General features: G+C 44.5%; 1 protein-coding gene across 1 annotated transcript in view; it reads left to right on the top strand.

The window, feature by feature from the left end:
• Nucleotides 1-23,870, top strand: part of LOC145402051 (nucleoprotein TPR-like) — a gene marked incomplete at its 3' end in the record, with an annotated part of 419,889 nt that overhangs the window by 112,887 nt on the left and 283,132 nt on the right. The window contains exons 12-13 of the mRNA XM_080274148.1: nt 1,108-1,289; nt 7,447-7,615. Of these exons, the coding sequence (XP_080130274.1) occupies nt 1,108-1,289; nt 7,447-7,615 (351 nt within the window). The remainder of the gene's footprint in view (nt 1-1,107; nt 1,290-7,446; nt 7,616-23,870) is intronic.

Below are 23,870 nucleotides of genomic sequence, written 5' to 3'. Positions count from 1 at the left end.
TATCCATTTGTGTGTGTGTCAGGAAGTAATTGGTTTAATAAATATATATATATACATACATATACAGTATATTTATTTATGTATATATATATGTATTTATATATATGTTCACTCTCATCTTAAATGTCAAGACCAAATGCCTAGCCCTGGGCTCCTACGCTCCTCATGGGGCAACGTAGGATTGGATGATCGATGGATGGATATATATATTTGTTTAATGCTTTATTTCCCTGACCATAGCTTTGCATGTGGCTTCAGAATGATCGCTCGCCACCCCACCCATATGGGGAGGTGGGAGTAGGGGGGGCCTCCTAAATAGCCTATGCCCCCCCCCAAGGAAAATTAAAATGACACCTCTGCAAGTAGCATTCTTCATGAACCTAGTTAAGCCACCACCAGTGCTGCACATTGTACATCTCTGGCTGTATGTCTGTATTTTATACACAGTTCGTATGTGTCTGACTGTATTGCATTTTTTTGTAATTCATTTCTGTATAGCCATCACAACCACCCAAATCTTTAGCCAGTCTCTCTGTCATTTGTACACAAAACACATAGCCACCCAGAACCTTCAGCCAATCTAGTTGTCATTTATGCATAAAAACTTAGTCTCCTGGCGATCTGAAGCATACTGCCAAACAGCATCTTTTATGAGCCTCCACCAGCTTTTTTCTAGCTGAATTTATCCATTCCAGAGAGTGTATAGCTGCATGTGGGTCTTTGTCTATTCATAATACACATTCCTAATACAGAAGTACTAATCCTACACTCATTTTTTCTCTGGCCAATTAGAATCATCCATTCATTATTTTATTCTCTGCTATTTTCATTGTTATACTCTCAGGCATGGTAACTAGTCACACAATCCTTGCTCTCAGGCAAGAAAAGCCAGACACATGAATACAGTCTAAATCCAGATGGATCTGAGATTTTTGTTTCCCAGCATTTTCCAGCAACTGTTGGGAATTAATCTGCTGGTTTTGGTGTTTCGTTTAGCTTCCAGCTGATAAAAGGCATTAGGTGCACCATGGCCAATCTCAGTATAGGTATTCTTTTGGAAGAAACATGGCATCATTTGATTGATGGATGGATTGATTAATTCTGCAGAGGACCCCAACAAACGACCAAGTGTGGCAAGTGATGTGATCTCGGAACACCTGGTGACATTCAGGGATGCTGCAGAGCTACAGGAACAGAACAGTAAATTACGTTCATCACTCAGAGAACTCTCAGAACAGCTTGAGGCCTCGGAGAAAACTGCTGTTTCTGAGAAAACGAAGGAACTTCAGGTATGCATTAAGATATTTTGGTGATTACAAATCATATTTATCATGGTTTCTAATGTTCCAGCATTCATCTTATGTAATGTCTAGAATATATTCTATCTCACTGAGATAATTATTGTTGTTATCTGAAGTAATTACATTGAAAGTCCTGTAATCCGAAAGGCAGGGGACCAAGGGTCTTTCGGACAATTGTTTTTTTGAGACTATCGTGAGGGACCTCTGAAAAACTAGGTATATGAACACTCACGATCATTAATTTCTGCTCAGAGGTGCCCCCCTCCTACCCCTGTATACCCAGGGAATAGGGGAGGGGGGGACAAAACAAGCTCCACCTACCTCTACCCCAGCTCCCAACCTTTTCCCATAACCCTGCCCAACTCCCCACCCCACCTCATCATTCTTAACTGGCAGCTACATCTCAAGCTGATTTCATGCTTAGCACTCTTGGTCCCATTGCTAATACTGTACATAGAACACTGGGATATGTTAAAAGTATATAATATGACTATTAACACGCTGCAGGAAGAAATTAATGCATTATGACGTTGATAGTGAGACAAAAATGTTAACAATGGCCACCTCAGACCTCATGTGTTGGGTGCACTGCTTTGCAAACACACACACACACACACACACACACACACACACACACACACACACACACACACACACACACACACACACACACACACACACAGGATAGGATAGGATACATGATTGGAGCTGGACGTGGGAAATGAAATTTAATGTAAAGAAATGTAAAATATTGGAAATGGGTAAAAGTACCAGGAGGCCATCACTGAATTATTTGTTGGCTAATGAATTAATCACAAAAATGAGATAAGAGAAAGATTTAGGAGTGCTGGTTCAAGATGGTTTGTCACCAGAAAAGCATATTAACAATATAGTTGGAGAGACTTATAAACTCTTGACTAACGTAAGAGTAGCATTTCATTATATGGATGAGGAGATGAAAAAAAAATTGATAGTGGCCATGATCCGCCCCAGGTTAGAATATGCAGCAGTAGTGTGGTCCCCACACAAAAAGAAAGATATAAACAAGATTGAGAGAATACAAAGAACAGCGACGAGATGGTCCCCAGTCTGGCAGATCTGTCATAGAGAGAGAGGCTGGAAAAGCTGGATTTGCCTTCCTTAGAGGAAAGGAGAAAGAGGGGAGACATGATTGCAGTGTTCAGGACCATCGTGGAAGTAGATAAAATTGACAGAGAAGATCTGTTTTTATGAGATAAGAGAGCAACAAGAGGACACAGAATGAAATTGAAAAAGTTAAGCTGCTTGAAGGATATCGAGAAATATAGCTTTCCTTACAGAAGTATAGACTAATGGAATAGCCTGGACAAAGAGATCGTCCAGTCTAAAAACTTAAACGAGTTTAAAGCTAAATTTGACTTACTGAGAAACAAGGACGGGAACCCACGAGCATAGCAAATTTCGTGTGTGTCACAATTAGGTATATTAGGTAAATACATAAGTATTTAAGTTGTGTCCCCCCCTGTGGCGGGGGGGGACACAACCTGGCCGCACTATGGGGTGGTACTACTACACTGCAGCCAGGTTGTGTTAGGAAGAGTACTGCCACCGTATTCCCTGCGTGTCGTAAAAGGTGACTAAAAGGGGCGGGGTGAGGGGACTAGGGACCCCCTCTTCTGTTTTTTAGTACCTGAAAAGAGATAGGCCAGAGAAAGGGATGGGGGACTGAGTTATCCCCGTACCCTGAAGATTGGGTCTATGAATGTGCGTGGATGTAGTACGATTGAGGCTAAAAGAGAGGAGATTGGGAGAATGTTTGTGAGAAGAAAGTTGGATGTGTTAGCTTTGATTGAAATGAAGATGAAAGGGAAGGGGGAATCTATGTTTGGAAGTGTGAATGGAAGATTGTCAGGTGTTGATAGAGGAAGGGCAAGAGAAGGTGTGGCCTTGTTAGTGAGTCCGGAAGTACAGCAATGTGTGATTGAATGGAAGGAGGTGTCATCGAGACTGATGTGGGTGAAAGCGAAATTTGAACATGAGTTGTGGGTGTTTGTGAGTGCATATGGGCCTGGTAGTGAAAGGGATGAACAAGAGAGGGAGTCTTTCTGGAATGATGTTGATGAGTGTCTGCAGAGTTTTGGAGCGAATGTAAATGTGGTAATGATGGGAGATCTGAATGCTAGAGTGGGAAATGTAGCAGTTGAAGGCGTAGTTGGTATGCATGGTGTGCCTGGAAGAAGTGAAAATGGGGAACAAATGATAACGATGTGTGTTGAGCAAGAGATGGTGATTGGGAATACGCTGTTTGAGAAGAAAGATATTTATAAGTATACATGGGAGAGACAGGAGGGTGGAAGGGTTGTTGATAGAGCTTTGATGGACTGTGTGGTTGTGTCTAGGAATGTAATAGGAAGATTGTTGGATGTGAGAGTTCTGAGAGGGGAGGGCGGAGGTATGTCTGACCACTACCTGGTGGAGGGAAAGTTAAGAGTAGGTAAGAGATGGATGAGAGCTAGGAGGGTTAGGTGTGGCAGGGAGGTTTTGAAAGTGAGTGAGTTGGATAAAAGAGAGAAAAAGATAGAGTATCAGGAGAAATTGAAAGATGAGTGGAACGCAGTGAAAGATCAGGAAAATGGCAGTGTGGAGGAGGAATGGCAGTTGTTTAAGAGTGCTGTGGTGGGGCATGCAGAAGAGGTGTGTGGTGTGAGACGTGTGGGTGGTAGTGTAAAAAAAGGAAGTGAATGGTGGTGCGAGGAAGTAAGTATGGCTGTGGCTGAGAAGAGACGTGCATATTAAGTGAGGCTGCAGAGGAAGGATGAGATGTCATATGAAAGGTACAAGGAAAAGAGGAATAGAGCGAGAAGGGCTGTGCGTGATGCTAAAGTGGCAGCAGATGAGAGGTGGGGTAGGCGGCTGACAGAGAATTTTCAACAGAATAAGAAAATGTTTTGGAAGGAGGTGAAAAAGGTGCGAAAGGGAGAGTCTGGGAAGGAAGAACGAGTAAAAGCAGAGGATGGAAGGATGTTAATTGAAATGGATGCAGTAAGGAAGAGATGGGCAGAGTATTTTGAAAGATTGTTAAATGTAGAGGAGGAAAGGGAGGCTGAGATTGTGGCGGATAGAAGGGTGCAAGGAATAAATGTGCAGGGAGAGTTAAATGATTCTTTGATCACGAAGGAGGAAGTGGAGAAGGCAGTAAAGGAGATGAAAACAGGGAAAGCTGCAGGTATGGATGGGTGTGCTGTGGAATGCCTGAAGGATGGTGGAGTGACTATTGTTGACTGGTTAGTAAGATTGTTGAATGTGTGCTTTGTGAAAGGTATGGTGCCAATTGACTGGGCAAGTGCTTGTGTGGTGCCGTTGTATAAAGGCAAGGGTGATAAGTATGAATGTACTAGCTTTAGGGGTATAAGTCTGTTGAGTGTTGTAGGTAAGGTGTATGGTAGAGTGTTAATTATGAGAGTTAGAGAGGGTACAGAGGGAGTGATTGGTGATGAGTAGTGTGGCTTTAGGAGAGGGAGGGGATGCGTTGATCAGGTGTTTGCTGTGAGACAAATGTGTGAAAAGTATTTAGCGAAAGGCAAGGATTTGTTTTTGGCATTTATGGATTTAGAGAAAGCGTATGATAGAATTGATAGGGAGGCTTTGTGGACTGTTTTAAGATTGTATGGACTTGATGGTAGGTTACTAAAAGGGGTGAAAAGTTTTTATGTAAATAGTAGAGTGTGTGTAAGAGTGGGAAATGCTGTGAGTGATTGGTTTCCTGTGAGAGTGGGGCTGCGACAGGGATGTGTGATGTTGCCTTGGTTGTTTAATATTTACATGGATGGTGTTGTAAGGGAGGTGAATGCAAGAGTTTTAGGTGGAGGTCTGACTCTGGTGAATGTTGATGGTGGAGAGTGGAATCTGAAGCAGCTGCTGTTTGTAGATGATACTGAACTGGTGACTGATTCAGAGGAGAGATTGAGACAGTTGGTAGAGGAGTTTGGAAGGGTGTGTGAAAGGAGGAAATTGAAAGTAAATGAGAATAAGAGTAAAGTGATGAAGTGTACGAGGTTGATAGATGGTAGGGGGATGAATATAGTTTTGAATGGCGAGTTGCTTGAGGAGGTAGATTGTTTTAAATATCTAGGGTCACATGTTGCTGTGGATGGAAGAATAGATGCAGAAGTGAAGTTTAGAATAAATGAAGTAGCAAAGGTGCTGGGAGGAATGAAAAAAGTGTTTAAATGTCGTATGCTTAGAATGGATGTAAAGAGAAGGCTGTATGAGGGTGTTGTGGTACCGACTGCATTATATGGGGCTGAAACATGGAATATGGGTGTAGCAGAGAGGAAAAGTTTGAATGTAATGGAGATGAGGTGTCTGAGGAGTATGTGTGGAGTGACACGTATGGATCGGGTGCGAAATGATGAAGTGCGAAGGAGAACTGAAGTTGTTCGGGAGATGGCTGGTAGAGTTGAGCAGAGGGTGTTGCGATGGTTTGGGCATATGGAGAGAATGGATAATGAGCGATTGGTGAAAAAGATAACTAGATCTGATGTGAGAGGTGTAAGGCTGAGGGGAAGACCACGAATAGGATGGATGGACAGTGTGAAGAGAGCATTGGATGCAAGAGGGATGTCTGTTGAGCAAGGAAGAGTGGCTGTGCATGACAGAAATAAATGGAGAGAAATTGTGAATGAATAAGTGATGACGCAGCCCTGAGGGGATATTCTCCCGCATTTGGTCTGATCAGCTAGTCAGGTCAGGTGCGGGTAAAGGGATGGGTCTGTTATGATGTGGCAGGGGTAAACCAGTTCTGCTGTCGGGCCCTGCTGTGGATGTCACTGATTGCATTGCGCAGTTGACCCTTGTGCGGTGTGGTGCGGTGAGGATCTGTCCGTTCTCCCCTTTGGGGCTAAGATGCAAATGAATGTGTTTGAATGGATGAGTAAATGGGGAGTGTGTCGTCCTGTCTCGGCTACCTCCCTTTCCTTGGGGGAAGCAGCCTAGGTATATAGATAGATAGACATAAGTATTTGAAACGACTTAGACGAAAAGGTTGTGCAAGAGAAAAACATTCGTGTGTGTAAAGGTAGACTAGATAAATTTGGATTTGGAGACAGGACAACACGAGCATTGCTCAATTCCTGTATACTACAAATAGGTAAACACACACACACACACACACACACACACACACACAGTGCATGAGGCCTGGGATGGCCGTTGTTAACATTTTTGTTTTACTGTCAACATTATAATGCATGAATTTCTTGCTGCAGCGTGTTCATAATTATATCATATGCTTTTTACATATCCTAGTGTTTTGTTTGTGTATTAGTAATGTGACTATGAGTGTAAACTATGAAGTTAGCTTAAGATGTAATTGCAAGTTAAGAATGACGAGTGGGGGGTTGGGTGGGATAGGGGTATGGGGGAGGGTTGGGAGCAGGGGTAGAGGCGGGAGGAGCCCATTTCATTCCCCTCTCCTGTCTTCTCTGGGTACATACGAGTAGGAAAGGGGCACCCCTGAGCAGAAATCAGTGATTGTGAGTGTACATGATCATTAAATAAACACTTATAATTACAGTATATGAGTTATTGTTTTACTCACCAGAAATGCCTAGACGTGTAGATGAATAGTTGCAGGCAGGTACATCTAAGTCTAAGAACAAGTCCATGCCAGATAAATCCTTTGATAAACCCCAGAAAAATTTGAAAAGAAAAACAAAAAAATTCAACAAATTTCGTCTTGACAAATTTGGAGTATTGGGATTTTCGGATTATTGGTGGCTGGATTGGAGGACTTTTACTGTACCTTGTTTTGAGAGTTGATTATGCTTCCAGTCTATAGAAAATGTGAGCTGTAACATGGCAAACCTCAGTGTGGAAATTCCTTTAGAGGAAGCATACAGTAATTTGAGTTGAGGACCTATTCATTATCCAATCCTATTTTGACCCATCAGGATCACAGGGGCCCAGGGCTAGGCTCAATCCAACATATAAGGTGAGGTGAACAGCCTCACTTTCCCCTGAATGACACTGTGTGATCAGTAAATCCCAACCAACCCTCAAATGTAAGCCCTTTAGGGACCTCATCCAGTTGGAGCTCCGTATCTCGGTAAAACAGCAGGCATCAAGTTGAGGATTGTCATTTATTTTATTTTTGTGTTCATGCCAGGATGAGCTTGAGAGTACACGCAAGGAGCTGAAGGAGTTGTGTGAGTGGCGAGGGAAACAAGAAGAGCAAATGGAGAACCTCGTGAAGCAGCGGGACATGTACAGGGATCTCCTTAACCAACAATCAGGGGGAACCACACCACAGCCCACACCTCAGCCTGGCTCTGTAAGTCTTCATCTGCTTCAGTTATTTTTGGGTTAGTTAACCATCTCAAAATACACTTGTTTAACCCTTCTACACCAGCATTGTTTTGAGGCCAATGCTCCCTCTCTATAGGCATTTTCCTGAAAACAGCAGGTTTTCAGACCTTAATATCTGGGAAAGTATAGCATTTAGGGATACAAATTAAAAACCGTATTACTCACCAACTCTTCGTATTGTAAATATAACCTCTCCAGGTCTGCAAGTTGTCCCATTGATAAGTAGGGATGAGGATAAAAGAGGTAGTTTCTTGCGGTGAAGCGAGCTGTGTCTGCGTGGCAGCTCTCGACTTCGACTCAGGGTGTGAAAGCCAAGTGCCTGGCTAGTGTTGGCAGCACTGACCCAGCTGTCAGAGTGGTGCAATTGTAATGCTGGCCGGCCTTCCTTGCGAGACACTCTCATTTTCCCACTCATTTCCTCAGCTTTCCGAACTCACCTCCATAGGTATGAATCATCACCCTGTACATGTGGCCCCCCCTCCCCCGCATGGGCGGAGGTTTGCCGTACCGGGGGGACTTTCTTGCCTAGAGTTGGGGGAGCCAATTTGACACCCCTAATTCTGGACGATAGCAAATACCGTCCAAAAGAGGAAAGCTCTGCTGGTTATACCTGGGCTAAGAGCGGGTTGGCAGCCCCCTTTATCCCTGGCTTTTGTGACAGGATACCTCACTGGCCTGATGAACCAGTGCTGTATATGCAGTATAGTCTTAATCAGGTGTGAGGCTCTGCCTGAATGGACCGTTTATTTCCTCTGGTTAATTGTGGCCCTGGCAGCCAGTAATGACATTCTAAGCACAACTGATTCTCCTGTTGACGAACCCGGAATGACCCTGATCATGGATGTGGATTCCTCTCACAAACCCTCTCCCTCTTTAGATGACACAGGTTCCACTGCCTCCAGGGCTGGACCTTGTGTCATCAATAAACGTGTTTTGACCATGACTGGGTGGCCACACTGTGACTGCGTTTCCATATGCCGGATGTTGGAGCCATTTGTTGTAGTTGAGAAGATCAAAATTAAATAGCTTGATGATGTTAACGGATGGGAATTTTGTTCTCAGTTTGCATGGGTTGAGGACGCTTCTCATGCCTTATCAGCATTGAGTACTGATACTGATTTGAGTGTGTCTCTTAGCAGAATACTTCTTCATGATGCAGATGCATACATCCCTAAGGATTATGCAAAGTCTATAACAGACGCTGCAAAGCCACAGAATAGGCCTCTGTCCTATCCCAAGTGGCTTCTTGCAACTGCTTGTTCAGAATGTGCAAACTTTATTGAAGGCTGTCATTTTATTGAGGAAAGGCTTGGTCGTTTACCGTTCGATTCTGTCAAAAGGTATGGTAAGAAAAGTGTTTTAATTTATGGTCCTTCTGAAATGGTGTCTCAAATGCTTACTAGTTTAAAGCTAGACAGTTCTGTGTTAGTGGAAATTAAACCACACAGGACATTTATGGTAGGACAAATCTAAACTGGCGGCTAGGGTGGGGCACGAAGCTCTGTACAATGTTGCCACATTTTCCATACGCGCGATGCTCCCCCCCCTCTCTCTTTCTCTCTCTCTCTCTCTCTCTCTCTCTCTCTCTCTCTCTCTCGTGGGAAATGTGCGTCACCCTGGGGAATTTTGTTTCTTTTATGAGCGACTTATAAACTTATGCTTTCATTTCTTTATTTTTTTATTATATCTAATTATATTTAAAAATATTTATTATTGTGTTACATACGTCGCCAGATGACCTTGCTGGTGCGGCGCCATGATTTTTCATTCAGTCACTCTCTCCCTCCTTCCTTCCCTCCCTTCGTCCATCCCTCAACACCTCCACTAGCCTTCCTCCCCCCCCCCCTTCTCTCTCTCTCTCTCTCTCTCTCTCTCTCTCATCTATGGTGTTTTAGGATACATTTTGGTTATTTTCTTTTACATTATATTGTACATATTGTAAATTTGACTTTATTTCCACACCACCCAGGAGGTAAGGACACAAAGAATAGTGACACGATGGTGGCTGTGGCCGGGTTAGTCTGGGTCTGTGTGAGTGTTGCCGCTCATGAGGGTTTAATGTATTATTTTTTCTTTTACTAAGAAATTGGCATATTTTTACTTATATTCCTGCACATTATCTTATAATCATAATTGTGATATTATCACCCACCCCAGAAATATGGTAAAAGCCAATAAGTGACAACATTTTTTTTTTAGCATCGCTGTAAAATATTTATGCAACGTTTCTGTATTGCCGTATAAATATTTCATGCATAATAAGTTTACTGTTCTTTCATATATTATAATACACATGTTAACATTGTATTCATATGTCTATCTATCTATCTATCTATTGCCAGACGCCTCAATCCCGTTTGGGGTGGCCACAAACAAATCGCCTCCAAGTCGCCCTGTCCCCCGCCATTTCACCACCCTGCTCCCAACTCACACACCCCTCTCTCATATACCTCTCCACCCCATCCCTCCATCTCATCCTCGGTCTCCCCCTCCCTCTTCCACCCTCCACCTCACTCACATACACTCTCTTCGTCAGTCTTTCATATGTATTTATCTAATTTATGATGCCTTTTACATATATAACAGCCGTTTCACATCACGGGTTTGGAAAACATAGCAACACTGTACAGAGGGTCAATTCACACCCTAGCCACCAGTTTTGATTTGTCAGACCATAGTTATGCTAAGGGAGTGGTTTTCTGCCATGACCTTTGCTGACTTCAGGGAGCGTGAAATCCTCGATATGTGTCCTCCTAATGTGGTTGATGTAAAAATATATCAGTTACGTTACCTTTGTACCAGTTGTCCTTTTGCCGATAACGTCTTACCTCAGTCTGTTTGTATTGATAGGCTGCATATCAACGTGAGACTGCACAAGGCAAAGCCATTGCAGTGTTTCAATTGTTTTAGATATGGACATGCTGCAAGTGCTTGCAAGGATGCTAAGGTATGTCGAAAGTGTTCTCAGCCAGAACATGGTGACTGCTGTCGGGACCCTCATTGCGGAAACTGTGATGGTGACCATGACATCACTGCTAAGGAATGTCCACAGTGCATGTTTGAGCAGGAAGTGGTAGTTAAAGCTAATGCTAAGCACATTAGCATTGGGCAAGCTTTAGCTTTGCTAAAGCGAGCCCAACCCACCCTGGGTAGATCATTTGCTCATGTTGCTGCTACTTCAGCACCAAGGGAAGGAGCTTCATCCTCCCAGAGTGCCAATGGCCTAAACATCAATGGTGCAAAACCAAAATTTATAACTAAGAAGGACAGTCATTCTACGGGTGATGGCAACTCTGCAGCAGGTCCTTCGGCCAATAGGAAAGCTGCAAAACCTGAATCTACTACTATGAAGGGGAAGGATAATCCTTCTACTGGTGGTGATAACCCAGTAGCGGGTCCTTCCACTGTTACTAAGTCTTGGAGGGAAGCCGAGATGCACTCATCCCCTGAAGGTGATGGGTTTGGTGGATTTGTTTCCCCAGCTCATAAAAGGGGTCGAACTAGGTCACCTCCAGTCAAATCTGGACTTGTTTTGGAGACTAAGAACTTGTTTATTCTTTTATCTGATAAGGAGGAGGATGAGATGTCACTCCAGTCAGAGGATGGCTCCTCGGGTGCTAATGTCATCTCCACTCCCAGATCAATGGTTAGTAATACTTCCCAAAGTATTCAAAAGACAGCCTCAGTGAAGAGTAAATCTAATGAAGAGATTCATCAGTTAGAGACTTCTTCTCAAGGAGCTTCCAAACTTAGCTCTAATCCTACGATAGGTAAGTCGGATTCTTCAGTCGTCAAGAATGTTTTATATGACAGGGAGGAGGAGGAGATGCCCCTCCGGTCAGAGGACGGTCCTTTGGGTATTAATGTCCTTTCTACTCCCAAGTCAGTGGTTACTAATACTCCTTGAAGTATTCACAAGGCAACCCCGTCTAAGAGTAGATCTAAGGAAGGGATTCATAAGTTGGAGACTTCTTTTCAAGGAGTTTCAAAACTAAACTCTACTCCTAAGATTAGTCAGTCAGGTTCATCAAATATTAAGAGAGCATCATCTGTACCTAAGGTCATTCCTGACAAGAAGAGGAAAGATAAAGTTAGTAAACCTACTAGTACAGTACATTCGATCCCGAATAAGAAATAATCCTCCTCTATTTTACAGTGGAACTGTAGGGGTTTTCATTCAAATTCTGAACAGCCTAAATCCCTAGTGCATGAACTTAATGTAGGTGTGGTCTGTCTGCAGGAGACAAAGCTGGGCAATACTAGCCTCAGCTCTGGTCTTGACTGGGTGTCGTACCAATCTGTTTCTGTTTATGATCACCCCCAGGGTGGGACGGCTGTCCTTGTTCGCACCTCAGTTCAACATAAAGCTATTCCTCTTAATACAAATTTACAAGCTTGTGCTGTGTCTGTTGTATTGGATAGGCGCATCACCCTGTGTTCACTTTATATAGAGCCTGGATTGAGCCACCGATTGGGCATGACTTATCTTGTCCTGAATTGCTCAATCTTGTTAATTACCACCGCCATTTTTTATTTTGAGTGATTTTAATGCACATAATCCCATGTGGGGGAGTTCCCAACTTTGTTCAAAGGGATCTGTCATTGAGGAGTTCCTCGATATCAGTGAGGCGGTTCTGTTAAATGATGGTTCCCCTGCGTGGCATGAAATATCAAGGAACAGAGTTTCTCATTTAGATTTGACACTTACTTCCCATGTCTTGGCAGCTGACTACTATTGGTCAGTCCATTCAGACTTGTGTGGCAGTGATCATTTTCCGATTAAGTTGGTGTGTGGTCGGAACAGTCCGTCAGCATGTTTTCCCAGGTAGAAACTTGAAGAGGCTGATTGGGCTGGCTACATGCAAGCTACAGAGGTAAGGATAGAGTATGATCTTTTTCCTGATCCTCTAGTGGGATATGATTATATACAATCAGTCATTTTAGATGGGGCATCACGTTTTATACCAAAGATGGGAGGATGCCCTAGACGCCCAGCTGTTCCCTGGTGGACTAAAGAGTGTGTGAATGCGCGGAAAGCCACCAGGGCTGCTTTTTGTAAGTATCAAAATAATCCTACAGATAAAAATAAATTAGCCCTTAAAAGGAATAGAGCCAAACAGAAGAGAGTTTTCAAGGAGGCCAAGAAGTCATCCTGGAGAAAGTACATCTCGGAGTTGACTTCGGCAGTTCCGAGCTTCTTCATTGGACGTAAGGTGCAACAGCTAAGGGGAAAGTATGTTCTCATGCCAATGCCAGCTTTGCAGGTTTACAACAATGTTGAAACTGATCCTATTAAAGTTGCAGTTATTCTTGCCTCTCATTTTTCTAAGATATCTAGTCCGGAGCACTATGATGCTCATTTTAGAGGTGTTCGAGAGCAGATTGTGGCTCCAGATCCTAGGTCTGATAATAGTGAGCCTTATAATGATCTTTTCTCTCTTCAGGAATTGGAGGCTGCTTTAACTAAATCCTCTCCAACTTCGCCTGGAGAGGATGGCATCCATTACAAGATGCTAGAGTGGCTCCCATTAAATTCCAAATTATTCCTCTTGTGGGTATTTAATGGAATATGGGTTTCAGGTGTGTTACCTGATAGTTGGCGGAGCTCTGTTATTGTCCCCATTCCCAAGCCTGGGCGAAATCCTAGTCTGGTTAATAATTATCGACCTATCTCTCTGACGAGTTGCATCTACAAATTGTTTGAGAAACTGGTCAACGCTCGTTTGGTGTGGTTTCTTGAGAGCAGAAACAGCCTTCATCAAAGGCAATTTGGTTTTCGGCAGAATCGATCCACCACAGACTCTCTGGTGTTGCTTACAAGAGAAATTCAATCTGGATTCTCTTGAAACATGCAAACAGTGGCAGTCTTTTTTGACCTTGAAAAAGCCTACGATACTGCCTGGAGAGTGGGAATCCTAAATCAGCTAGCTGGGTGGCATATTAAAGGTTACATGTTCCAATTTTTAACAGTGTTTTTAACGGACCGACTCTTAAAGGTTCCTGTGGGTCCTTTTATGTCTCAGCCTTTTTCTCAGGAGGAGGGTGTTCCTCAGGGGAGTGTTTTAAGTGTTACATTGTTTGCAGCTGCCGTTAATGGCATCATGTCTGCAGTTCCTGTAAATGTTAAGGGATCTTTATTTGTACAGTACAGTCACTATTTTCGTGATATATACTCTCGCAAAATTTCGTTTCGCATTGGCAAGGGAATGTTTTTTTCCTAGGAGTCTCATGATTTTCCTACGATTTTCACGAGCCTCCGCATCTCCGCGGTCACTTGTTTTGAACCGACCATTGAGGAGATGTTGGAAACAGACGAACGAGTCAATGACAGCGAAGTTCAGGAACCCTTACCTGTCCCACCAGGTGAGCCAACATCTCGCCAAATCACAGACTTGCTGGCAACCACTGCTCGTTTGATAGAGCAAATTGAGGAATGTGATGGGAGGACAGAGATCAGGGACACTTTCCTCCTGATGGTGGATAGACTTCTGGCTAATTACAAGGACCTTTTCCTTGCCAGATTCATGCATGTCATTAGAATCTAATAACATCATTCCTGTCCTCTCGTATTCAACAAGTCCAGGCTTTGGAGAACATACAGGCTGGGGAGGACAAAGGTGCTGTGGATGAGGACATTGACGATATTGGGGAGCTTGATGAGCTCCCACTGGATTTTGAGGTCTTTGATGTTGAAGCATTGGGAAGTGGTGGTGTGGGGGACTCAAACAGTGGTGGCGGAGAGCAGTGAGGGGGCAGGTGGTAACTAACCACTACTCTCAGCCTCGGAATTCATCTTCAAGCCCCATCAACAGTTCAGCCTAAGTGTCAGTGTTAGTAAATTCTTTGTTCAGTAATATATTATATGTCTGATTAACTGTATGTAATTTGTGGTAGGTGTATTTTGTCATTAATGGGTAGCTAAGGGGGAATGAGGTGGCTGACCGCAGAACCAATTACCACTTATAATGTGTAAAGTATACACACAAATTTCGCAAGTTTAACTTTCGCTCCGCAATTGCAGTACCAATTAGGCGCGAAAATAGTGACTGTACTGTAGATGACTTTGTCTTGTGGTGTACCTCTATTACAGCAGTTGAGGGATGTCACCGCATGCAGAATGCCATTACAGTAATCACTCCAATATCCGACGTAATAGAGCCATAGGCAGGTCAGAATAGTGGTCCTGTCCGGATATTGGGCCCCAGCTTATGGACTTGTACTTGTGGACCCTGACTCAGAGAAACGCCTATACAACTCCCTCTGGACATGTATAGCACCTATTTAAGACCCAAATCACACCAATAAGGCACATAAATGACTGAAATAAATGCAAAAGAAGCATAAAATGAGGGTTTAGAAGTAGGTTCATACAATATTAAACATTCTGGTGGCTGGCTCCTGGACTGGTACTAATGGACCCTAACCTAGCCTAACTCAGAAAAACACCTTCCTACTGCACATGCATAGCTCCTAACACCGTATTCACACCAATAAGGGACATTAAAGAGTGAAATGAGGTAAGTATAGTATGGAAAAAAGTATAGTATGAAACATTCTGCCTACTTACAGCAAGTCCATGGCCACCTCGATGAATAACCGCCTCCTTTCGGACTCTGACAGTAAGAAGGATTTCCTGAAGCACTTCCAGTACACTGTTCCTGAAGTCTTGCACTGAACTTAGTCAATCTCACACAGAAGTCCGTTCTCTTCACAGTGCGCACTCTTGTCTAACTAATGCTCCATTGTAACTTACTAAGTGTTGCACTCTGCACTTTAACTTTTCCCATTCTTCTGATAATTTTCCAAAGCAAAAACAAACAAGTCTATTTACGTTAAATTTTGTTCCAAATGAGTCTTTTCTCTCACAACTGTAAATCCTTAACACAACACACTTTTTTTCACTGCACAACTCTGTAAATTCCCATGTGGTCTATTGGAGAAGTTCTTGCTGTTCATTCACTGTCAGAGTCCGAGAGTGTCACTGGCAGGTGACCTAGGGGTGCGTCGCTGGGTCATGGTGATGGCGTACCCACTGCAGACTACTCATAAGACAGCCGCAAACTCACGTCGAGCGGTGACTCCACCGTGGCTGATGTGCTGGGCTGTGGCTCATGAGGGCCTGTCTTGGGGAGGCAACGTAGTGGAGCCAGGGCTGGGCACAGCGGGGGTTGATTGACGCAGTGTCAATGGTTGATTGACGCAATGACCATCGATTCTGACGATTGATGATGCGCTGCCTGAAAGTTTCCTCCACAAGTCCCAAGGGCCCCATCTCCCTGTCGCAGTCCGGGTGTTCCATGTAGTCTAGGACGAACTCTAGATGTTCCCGGAGTGCGCTCAGCTTGGGGATGGCTGGAGTAGTGTCATGCTGAGAGGAGTCCGCATCATCGTCGCCTTCCTTGTCAGAATCTTCAAGCTCGGTACTGACATCTGCAACTGAAGAGGCGATCTTGATATCAGACAATGTCTGATACCCAGGGTCGCCCTCGTCGTCATCCAACCACTCACGAACATCGTCGCCGTGCATGTGTAGCCGTGCATGGAAGTCATCCACGTCAAACCCTAGAAAATCGTACTCCACATCCGTTCCGAGAAGCAGACGAGACCAACTATTTTCCAGAGTCTTGACAGGGACTTCCTTCCATGCACTAGCCCAGTTGTACAACGCAGACTTGATGTTGTAGCGGCAAAGGTTTTCCAAAGTCCGCTGGCCTCGCATGTCCCGTCCCTCCCTGCGCTTGTCCTCGTCCTCGTCCTCGAGAACAACCATCACGTCGTCCAGGAACTTCCTTCGGTAAAGGCGCTTTGTTGCCACGATCACTTCTTGGTCCATTGGTTGGATGAGAGCAGTCGTATTAGGTGGCAGAAACATGCTCCTAATCCGACCATTCTCAGCAACCAAGTCCTTGTCGCACGGGTGGGCAGGTGCATTGTTGAGGAGAAGGAGGGCCTTTACCTGGTCGCGTGGGATTCCCAGTGTCTTCGTCTGGTAATTGATGACCTCCTTGACGAAGTGGCAGTGGAACCAGTCTTTGAAGATCACGGCTGTTAACCATGCCTTCAAAGAATGGTACCAGACGACAGGAAGGACATCCATCAGCCCACGAAGACACCGAGGCTGCTTTGCGCGGACAACAACAATGGGCTTAAGCCGGTGTATGCCGTTAGCATTGGCACAACAGAAAGCAGATATCCGTTCCTTGGAGAGCTTGCGGCCAGGTACACGCTTCTCCGTCTCCTCGACTAGAGTGTTTGTTGGCAGCGAGCGATAGAATAGACTAGTTTTGTCTGCATTGTAGACTTGACCGAGAGTGAGGCCCTCCCTTTTGATCAAGCCCTTCGCCTTGTGCCGAAACTCGTCAACTCCATCCTCGTTAGCGTCCAAAGCTTCGCCATGAGCTTTATGGTTGGTAAGGCCATGCCGTAACTTGAACACAAAGAGCCAACCCTCGGATGCCTTGAAGTCTAGGGCATCGTGAAGCCTGGTGAACTTTTCAGCAGCAGCCTTCAGCTCTGTTCCATGTACCATCACACCAGCAGCACGTTGCTGTCGATACCAAATCAACATGGAGCGGTCGATTTCTGCAAACTTGGGGGTAAACATCGCCTTCCTCTCCACGTTGCATTTGCTTCTCGATGAGAAGTCAGCCGTGTACTGCATGAGTTTGTCTCAGGATCTCTTAATATCGAACAAAGTAGATCGGGCCAGGTTAAACTCGCAGAGGATGCGGGAAGAAGACCACCCCGCATCTACTTTCTGCAATATCTCCCGTTTCTTCTCCAGAGTCAGCACCACTCTCTTCCTTTTCTCAGGTGGCGGGGCCATCATCACACACACTAAGAGGAGGCCTGAGAGCAGCAGGAGTGCCTGCAGCAGGTAAGGCACCTCCACAAAAGCAATCACGTGGGCAGCCATAACAACGAGCGTGCACTCGTGGCGAGAGACAAGCGGAAAGTGGGGAGGATGCAGCGGCACTCTATCGGACGTCGGAGGAATGACGTACCACAACAAAGCTGTCCTGCGCCATGCGCGGCAAGTTCAAATTACGGGCGGGATCCCCCCCCCCCCCCCCCCCGGAACCATTTTGGGAATATTGGATCCCGGGACAATTATATCTTGTTAGTGGGAATGTTCGGATATTGGGCGTCCGGATATTAGAGTGATTACTTTTGTTTTTCAGTGGACCTCAAACCATGGTTTCAAGTTCTCTACAACGAAGACTACAGCCATCCGGTTTACAGGGAGTTGTAAACTCAAGCAGGTACCCAACTTGTTTCTTGATGGGTCTCTGTTGATTTTCCGAGAGAAAGTGAAGTTCTTGGGAGTCTGCTTGGATTCCAAGTTGACTTTCAGAGACCATATTGATCAGTTAGTAATGAATGTTAAAAAAGACTTTAATTTGTTAAAATGTATTTTGTCCTTTGACTGGGTTGTAGACCGAACTACACTGCTCCAATTATATGGAAGCTTGTGTCATTCCAAATTGGATTATACCTACCAAGTGTATGGCTTTGCAGTCAAATCTTACTTGGACAGGTTGTCTGTCATTCAAAATACAGGTCATCGCATCTGCACGGGTGCATTTAGGACTTCTCCTGTTGAATCCTTGTGCGTAGATGCGGAAGTGTCACCTGTAGACCTTAGACGAGAGGAGATGACCTTACGCTACTTGATCAGGGTAAAGTCTGATCCGTCTAATCCAAATTATAGACATGTCACTGCTCCTGCAGCAGGGTACACTGGAGGCCGTGGATCCTCCATTCCTCCAGAAGTACGTCTGGCAAACACCATGGAAATTGGTTAGACCTGTATGTCTCATTATCCTGTCAAAGAGCAATAGTCTTCTGGCTCATCTGGCTACTTTGTTCCATCAACATCTGGCTGAGGTTCATTCAGATGAGGGGACCATCTTTACACATGGATCTAAAACTGGTGAGACAGTTGGTTGTGCCTTTCATGTGGATGGCCACATGAATGTATGTAGGCTACCTAATACATGCTCTGTCTTCACAGCAGCATTGTATGCTATCCGTAGTGCATTAGCACATGTGTTTTACCATGGACATAAAAGTAAGTATGTGGTATGTACTGACTCCCAGAGTGCCGTTGCCTCTGTGAAGAGTTTTGCCCCTACTCATCCTGTAGTCCTGGAAATTCAGTATTGGTTGACTCATCTGGCGGCTCGTTTTAAGTATATCCGGTTCTGCTGGGTGCCAGCCCACGTTGGCATCAAACAGAATGAGCTTGTAGATTGGGCTGCAAAACAGGCTTGTAAGTTAAATGCATGTGAGCCAGTTAGTATTCCACCCCCCTGTGACTTTAAGCCAATACTTCGAGCGTATATTTGCTTGAAGTGTCAGTCATCGTGGTCATCCCTGGTGACTAATGCAAAGGTAAGGTCTATTCATACATTAGTTGCTCCTTGGTTATCTGCTAATCACCCTGACCGGAGGACTGGTATCGTGATGAGTCGTTTGAGGTTTGGGCAGACATATATTACTCATAAGTTTTTGTTAACCACTGGCGATGGGCGAGTGCCCCCAATTTGCCAAACTTGTCAGGTACCTCAATCTGTGAGGCATATTTTAGCAGATTGTGCTGGATTTGCCCACGAGTGTAGGTTCTGTGGTTTGGAATGGATGCCTATTAGAACACTGCTTGGCAATGATGCACCAGTAACGAAACTAGTCGAGTTTCTGAAATCAGTTGGCCTGTTTCATTTAATATAATTATTAGAGTATAGTCAGTCCCTCATATTTGAGGGTAGCTTGTTAACTTTGAACCTTTAGAGCTGGAGGGATGGTCTTGTGAGGCAGTCTTCTGGTTTTCCGGGTTCGTTGTTTTTTCATTACTTATACTGTTGACGGCGCTGAATAGCCTTGCAGCTGCAGTGCCAGGCACTGCTGTGCCAAACCCCTTATAAATCAATCATTCAATCTGTACATGTGGCTTGTCAATGGTGTTCCAGCAGTTGCAGAGTGACACTATGCCTGTTAGGTGTGTGGGGGAACTGACACAGATACAATAAAAGGCGAAAAGTAAATATTTATTTATTTCCCAATGATTGTCTGCAAATTTTGCCCTGTATATAACTTTATCGCAGGTTGCACGCACTCTTGTTGACTATGAGGTAAACATTTGTACTTCTGTTATGCTTTTTTCTGCACTTTTTTCTGGCTTGGTGATGATACTTACCTTACTGCTTGTGCTTCACAGCAGTTATAGTATTTGCACTTCATATTACAATTACGGTGCATATCACATATTTTCGAGACTAATTTCAAGATAAGAATATAAAGAAATTCTACCCATGAAGGTAATTTTCTGCAGGTACCTACTGGGTTTTCTTCCATTTCTGTGTGCGTGACTCAAGATATTTCAAAGGTTTACTTTACATATAACTTTTACAAATTCATTTTCACTTGTGAAAAAAAAAAAAAAAACTTGCACATACTTGTCCACTATGTGCAGTCTTCCACACACCTGTGCTTTAGGATTTGTGCTCACGGTGGTAGTCAAAGAAGCACTTGGCCATGCTGGCCGTATGCGGCCCTTCTTTTCATTCTATCCACATACGAAGCACCAGGCTGTGATGAAATGGCCCTTGAAGTGCTGGGTTTTGGTGATGTGGGCCATGGGAAGGAGAGAGGACACCGCACTTATCGCAAGTGTGGTATTGAGGTGCGGCAGCGGCATTTGTATTGTATGTGACCGTCACCCTGTGCACCTTCTCCTTCACTTTCTCCTGCTCCAGGGTCATGCACCTCTTCCTGAGAGGTGAAGGTGTCGCTCTCATAGGTCGTTCCAGCCTCCTGAAGCACTTTGATGGCCATCTTAGGCATGTTACAGTGGGAAGGAGAAGGAGCACGTGAAACTTCACCCTCGACGTGATAATTTTCCTGCTTTTTCTGGAAGTTTCACCACTGTTAGCTAAACTTGATATAGTTTCCTCCAAAGCACGCCCTATTGTGCTGTCACTGAGCCCTTTCACTGACAGAAGTTTGTCAGGGGTGGATGATGCAAGGGGCCTGCTTGATGAGGAGGATTCTGAAGACATGGCTCCACACCTGGGCAAGTCATAGGACAGACTGAATCACATGTGTGTGAGGTACAGGGGGTCTCTTCCCACCCTTGCTTACAAATATGACATGGCGGTTGGTTCAACTGGTGGCGGGAAGACAAATGCGGCTATACCCGCCACCTGGCAGCCTCCAGCCACCCGAAATTATGCGGCATATGCTGCTCCCCGGCGGTTGGGGGTTGGTGCATTTTGGGATGATTAACAGCTTATGTCATTAAAACATATCAGAATATTTTTAAGCAAGTAAATTCTGTTGCTTTATGATGTTTTGGAACACTGCAGTTTTTAAGCAGTCATATGCTGTAGTTAAATTATGGCTGCAGGGCATATTGGGGGGGGGGGGTGACAATTATGCATGGATTTCTTGATTTGCAGGGTTTATTTTCCCTAAGCCTCACTAATATAGATGGCCAACTGTAGTTTGTTTTTAGAGTTGCCAACTTAGTGGTTTAGCTATAGCTTGGGATATTTACATTTAGCAAGTACAGTAGTTTTTACAGATCACTACTTAGTGTTAAGTGGTTTTGGTCCATATCATACCAATTTTATGCAGATATTTGTGCACAGCAGCTTTTTAACATCTCTTCTTAGTAGATTTACCGACCTTTGTAAATCTTGTTTGGAAACTTATTTATTTTATTTTTTTTTCCCTGTGTCTGACTCTGGGCATAGGCTTCACAGCCTGCTCCCAAGGCCCAGTAGTCCTCCTACGTTCCATACACCTCTGCATGTCATCACTTTGGCGCTAACACCCACCGTCCCTATTGAATACATGCTAGGGCTGTCTCATACAGGACTGGTGTATTGGTATTAGTGGGGTTATTTTTACGACATGTTGGCGGTTCTTCTGGTAGATCAGTAAAGTCTGCATTTATTAAATTCAAATCCTTAAACTGTTCCCTGCTCCAGCGGGGATTTGAACCTGGGTCCGTTAGGACTGCAGGCCACCTCCGTACCAACTGATCCACCCCAAGTTTGCACTGCCAGAGATCACTGAATATCCCTTTGTTTGTTACACTCTCTTTGCCCTGTCCTTCCCCTTTCCCTGATCTGGCTCTGTGAGTACCCCTTCCTCAGTTACTGTCTTTTTTTCATCCATTTGCCTCACCCAAGTCCACTGAGTACCCCTTTGCCTTCTCCCTACCATAAATCTAACTACCCTTTGTTTCATAGTTCCATTATTCTTTGTTACCATACCCATCATCAGTCCTTACTTGCCCCATTCTGTAACACATTAGCTTAAACCTGACAAAGATCCCCAACCCCTTTCAGCTCATTTGATGGCCAAGTGTAGTTGGATAGGAGACTTGATCAAACTAGTAACTGTGGAGGCAAATTCTGGCCTCATAGCCAAGGCTTATTGAACTTAGTGCACCACATCCTCATTTAATGATGGGGATGCACATGAAAAAAAAATCCATCATAGTTTATCATATAACATGTCATTTATAACATGGGTTCAGTGAGGGAGCATTTTTGGCCAAGGATCTCCCACCCAACATAGTCCAAAAACAAGTATCCAACTCACCAAATCTGGTAATTATTTCACATCACTGCACTTCACATTGTTGCTTGAACTCCAACTCCACACTTCTGTTTCATCTCAGACACAAACACTCTCGATAGTGATTGTATTCAAAGGCTGTCTTGTAACAAACAATAAGGCATATGGGCCTGATGGAGTTCTGCCTGTTGTTCTCAAGAACTGTGCTTTCATGCTTACATCCTGCCTAGGCAAGCTCTTTCGCCTTTGTCTATCAACTTGTACCTTTCCTTCTTGCTGGAACTTGGCTCTCATTCAGCCTGTCCCAAAGAAGGGTGACCATTCCCAACCCTCTAACTATTGTCCAATTGCTTTAACATCCTGTATCTCAAAAGTTTTCGAGTCAGTTCTTAATAGAAAAATTTTAAAGCATCTGTCAAAGACGAGGGAGAGTGGCCATGTGCAGTTTGCCACAAGGGCGTGGGAAGTAATTCCATCTTGTGCGGTGTGTGTGATAAATGGGTGCATAAGAGATGTAGTGGTATCAGAGGTAGACTGCGAGATAATGCTGATTTTATGTGTACGGCGTGCCGGGGTGAGCAGGTGGAGATCGTCAGACGTGAAAGAATTGAACTTGCTGGTGAATCTCTTGAGTGTGTGGAAGAGTTTTGTTATTTAGGAGACATGTTGTGTGCTGGAGGTGGGGCTGGAGCTAGCTCTGTGGCTAGGGTGAGAAGTGGTTGGAAGAAGTTCAGGGAGCTCTTGCCTCTCCTGACATTGAGGGGGCTCTCCCTACGTGCTAAGGGGTCTTTGTATGCAGCGTGTGTTAGGAGTGTAATGCTGTATGGCAGTGAGACCTGGGCAGTGAAGGAGGAAGACATTCGCCGGCTCAGACGTACAGAAATGACAATGATTAGGTGGATGTGCAGTGCGTCTCTGCGTCCAAGGCCTGGAGGGGCTGGGTTTACAATGGAAGAGTTGAGAGGTAGGATGGGACTGGAGTGTATTGGTGTTGTGATGAGGAGAGGTAGATTGAGGTGGTTTGGACATGTGGAGAGGATGGGGGATGATAGTTGGGTGAGGAAGGTGAGAAGTGTTAATATTGGGGGTGGGGTTATGAGGGGTAGACCGAGAAAGACATGGGACGAGGTCATTAAGTGTGACCTTAGGGTTAAGGGACTGAACAGGGAGGCTGCAATGGATCGTGCAGCATGGAGAGCCGCCATTAGGTGACCAAGGCCGACACATGCAAGCATGTTGGAGCCTTTAAAAACGAAAATGAACTTTCCTGTCACAACCTTCTTTCTGATCGTCAGTATGGGTTCCGTCAGGGACGCTCCACTGGCGATCTTCTCACCTACCTGTCAGACTCCTGGTCATCCTCCTTTTGGGACTTTGGCGAAGGCTTTGCCATTGCACTTGACATCTCTAAGTCTTTTGATCGAGTCTGGCATCAATCTTTAATTTCCACACTGCCCTCTTATAGTTTCTATCCTTCTATCTGTGCCTTCATCTCTAGCTTCCTTTCTAGTCATTCTATAGCCGCTGTTGTAGACTGCCATCGTTCTTCTCCTAGATCTATCAACAGTGGTGTTCCTCAGGGCTCTGTCGTATCACCAGCTCTCTTCCTTTTATTCATCAATGACTTTCTAAGGTGTA

The sequence above is a fragment of the Coenobita brevimanus genome, chromosome 57 (genome assembly GCF_032717465.1).
Source record: "Coenobita brevimanus isolate Jiangsu-jjx chromosome 57, ASM3271746v2, whole genome shotgun sequence".
Lineage (NCBI taxonomy): Eukaryota > Metazoa > Arthropoda > Malacostraca > Decapoda > Coenobitidae > Coenobita > Coenobita brevimanus.
Note: the sequence above shows the minus strand (reverse complement) of the source record. Positions and strands in the feature narration are given on the sequence as shown.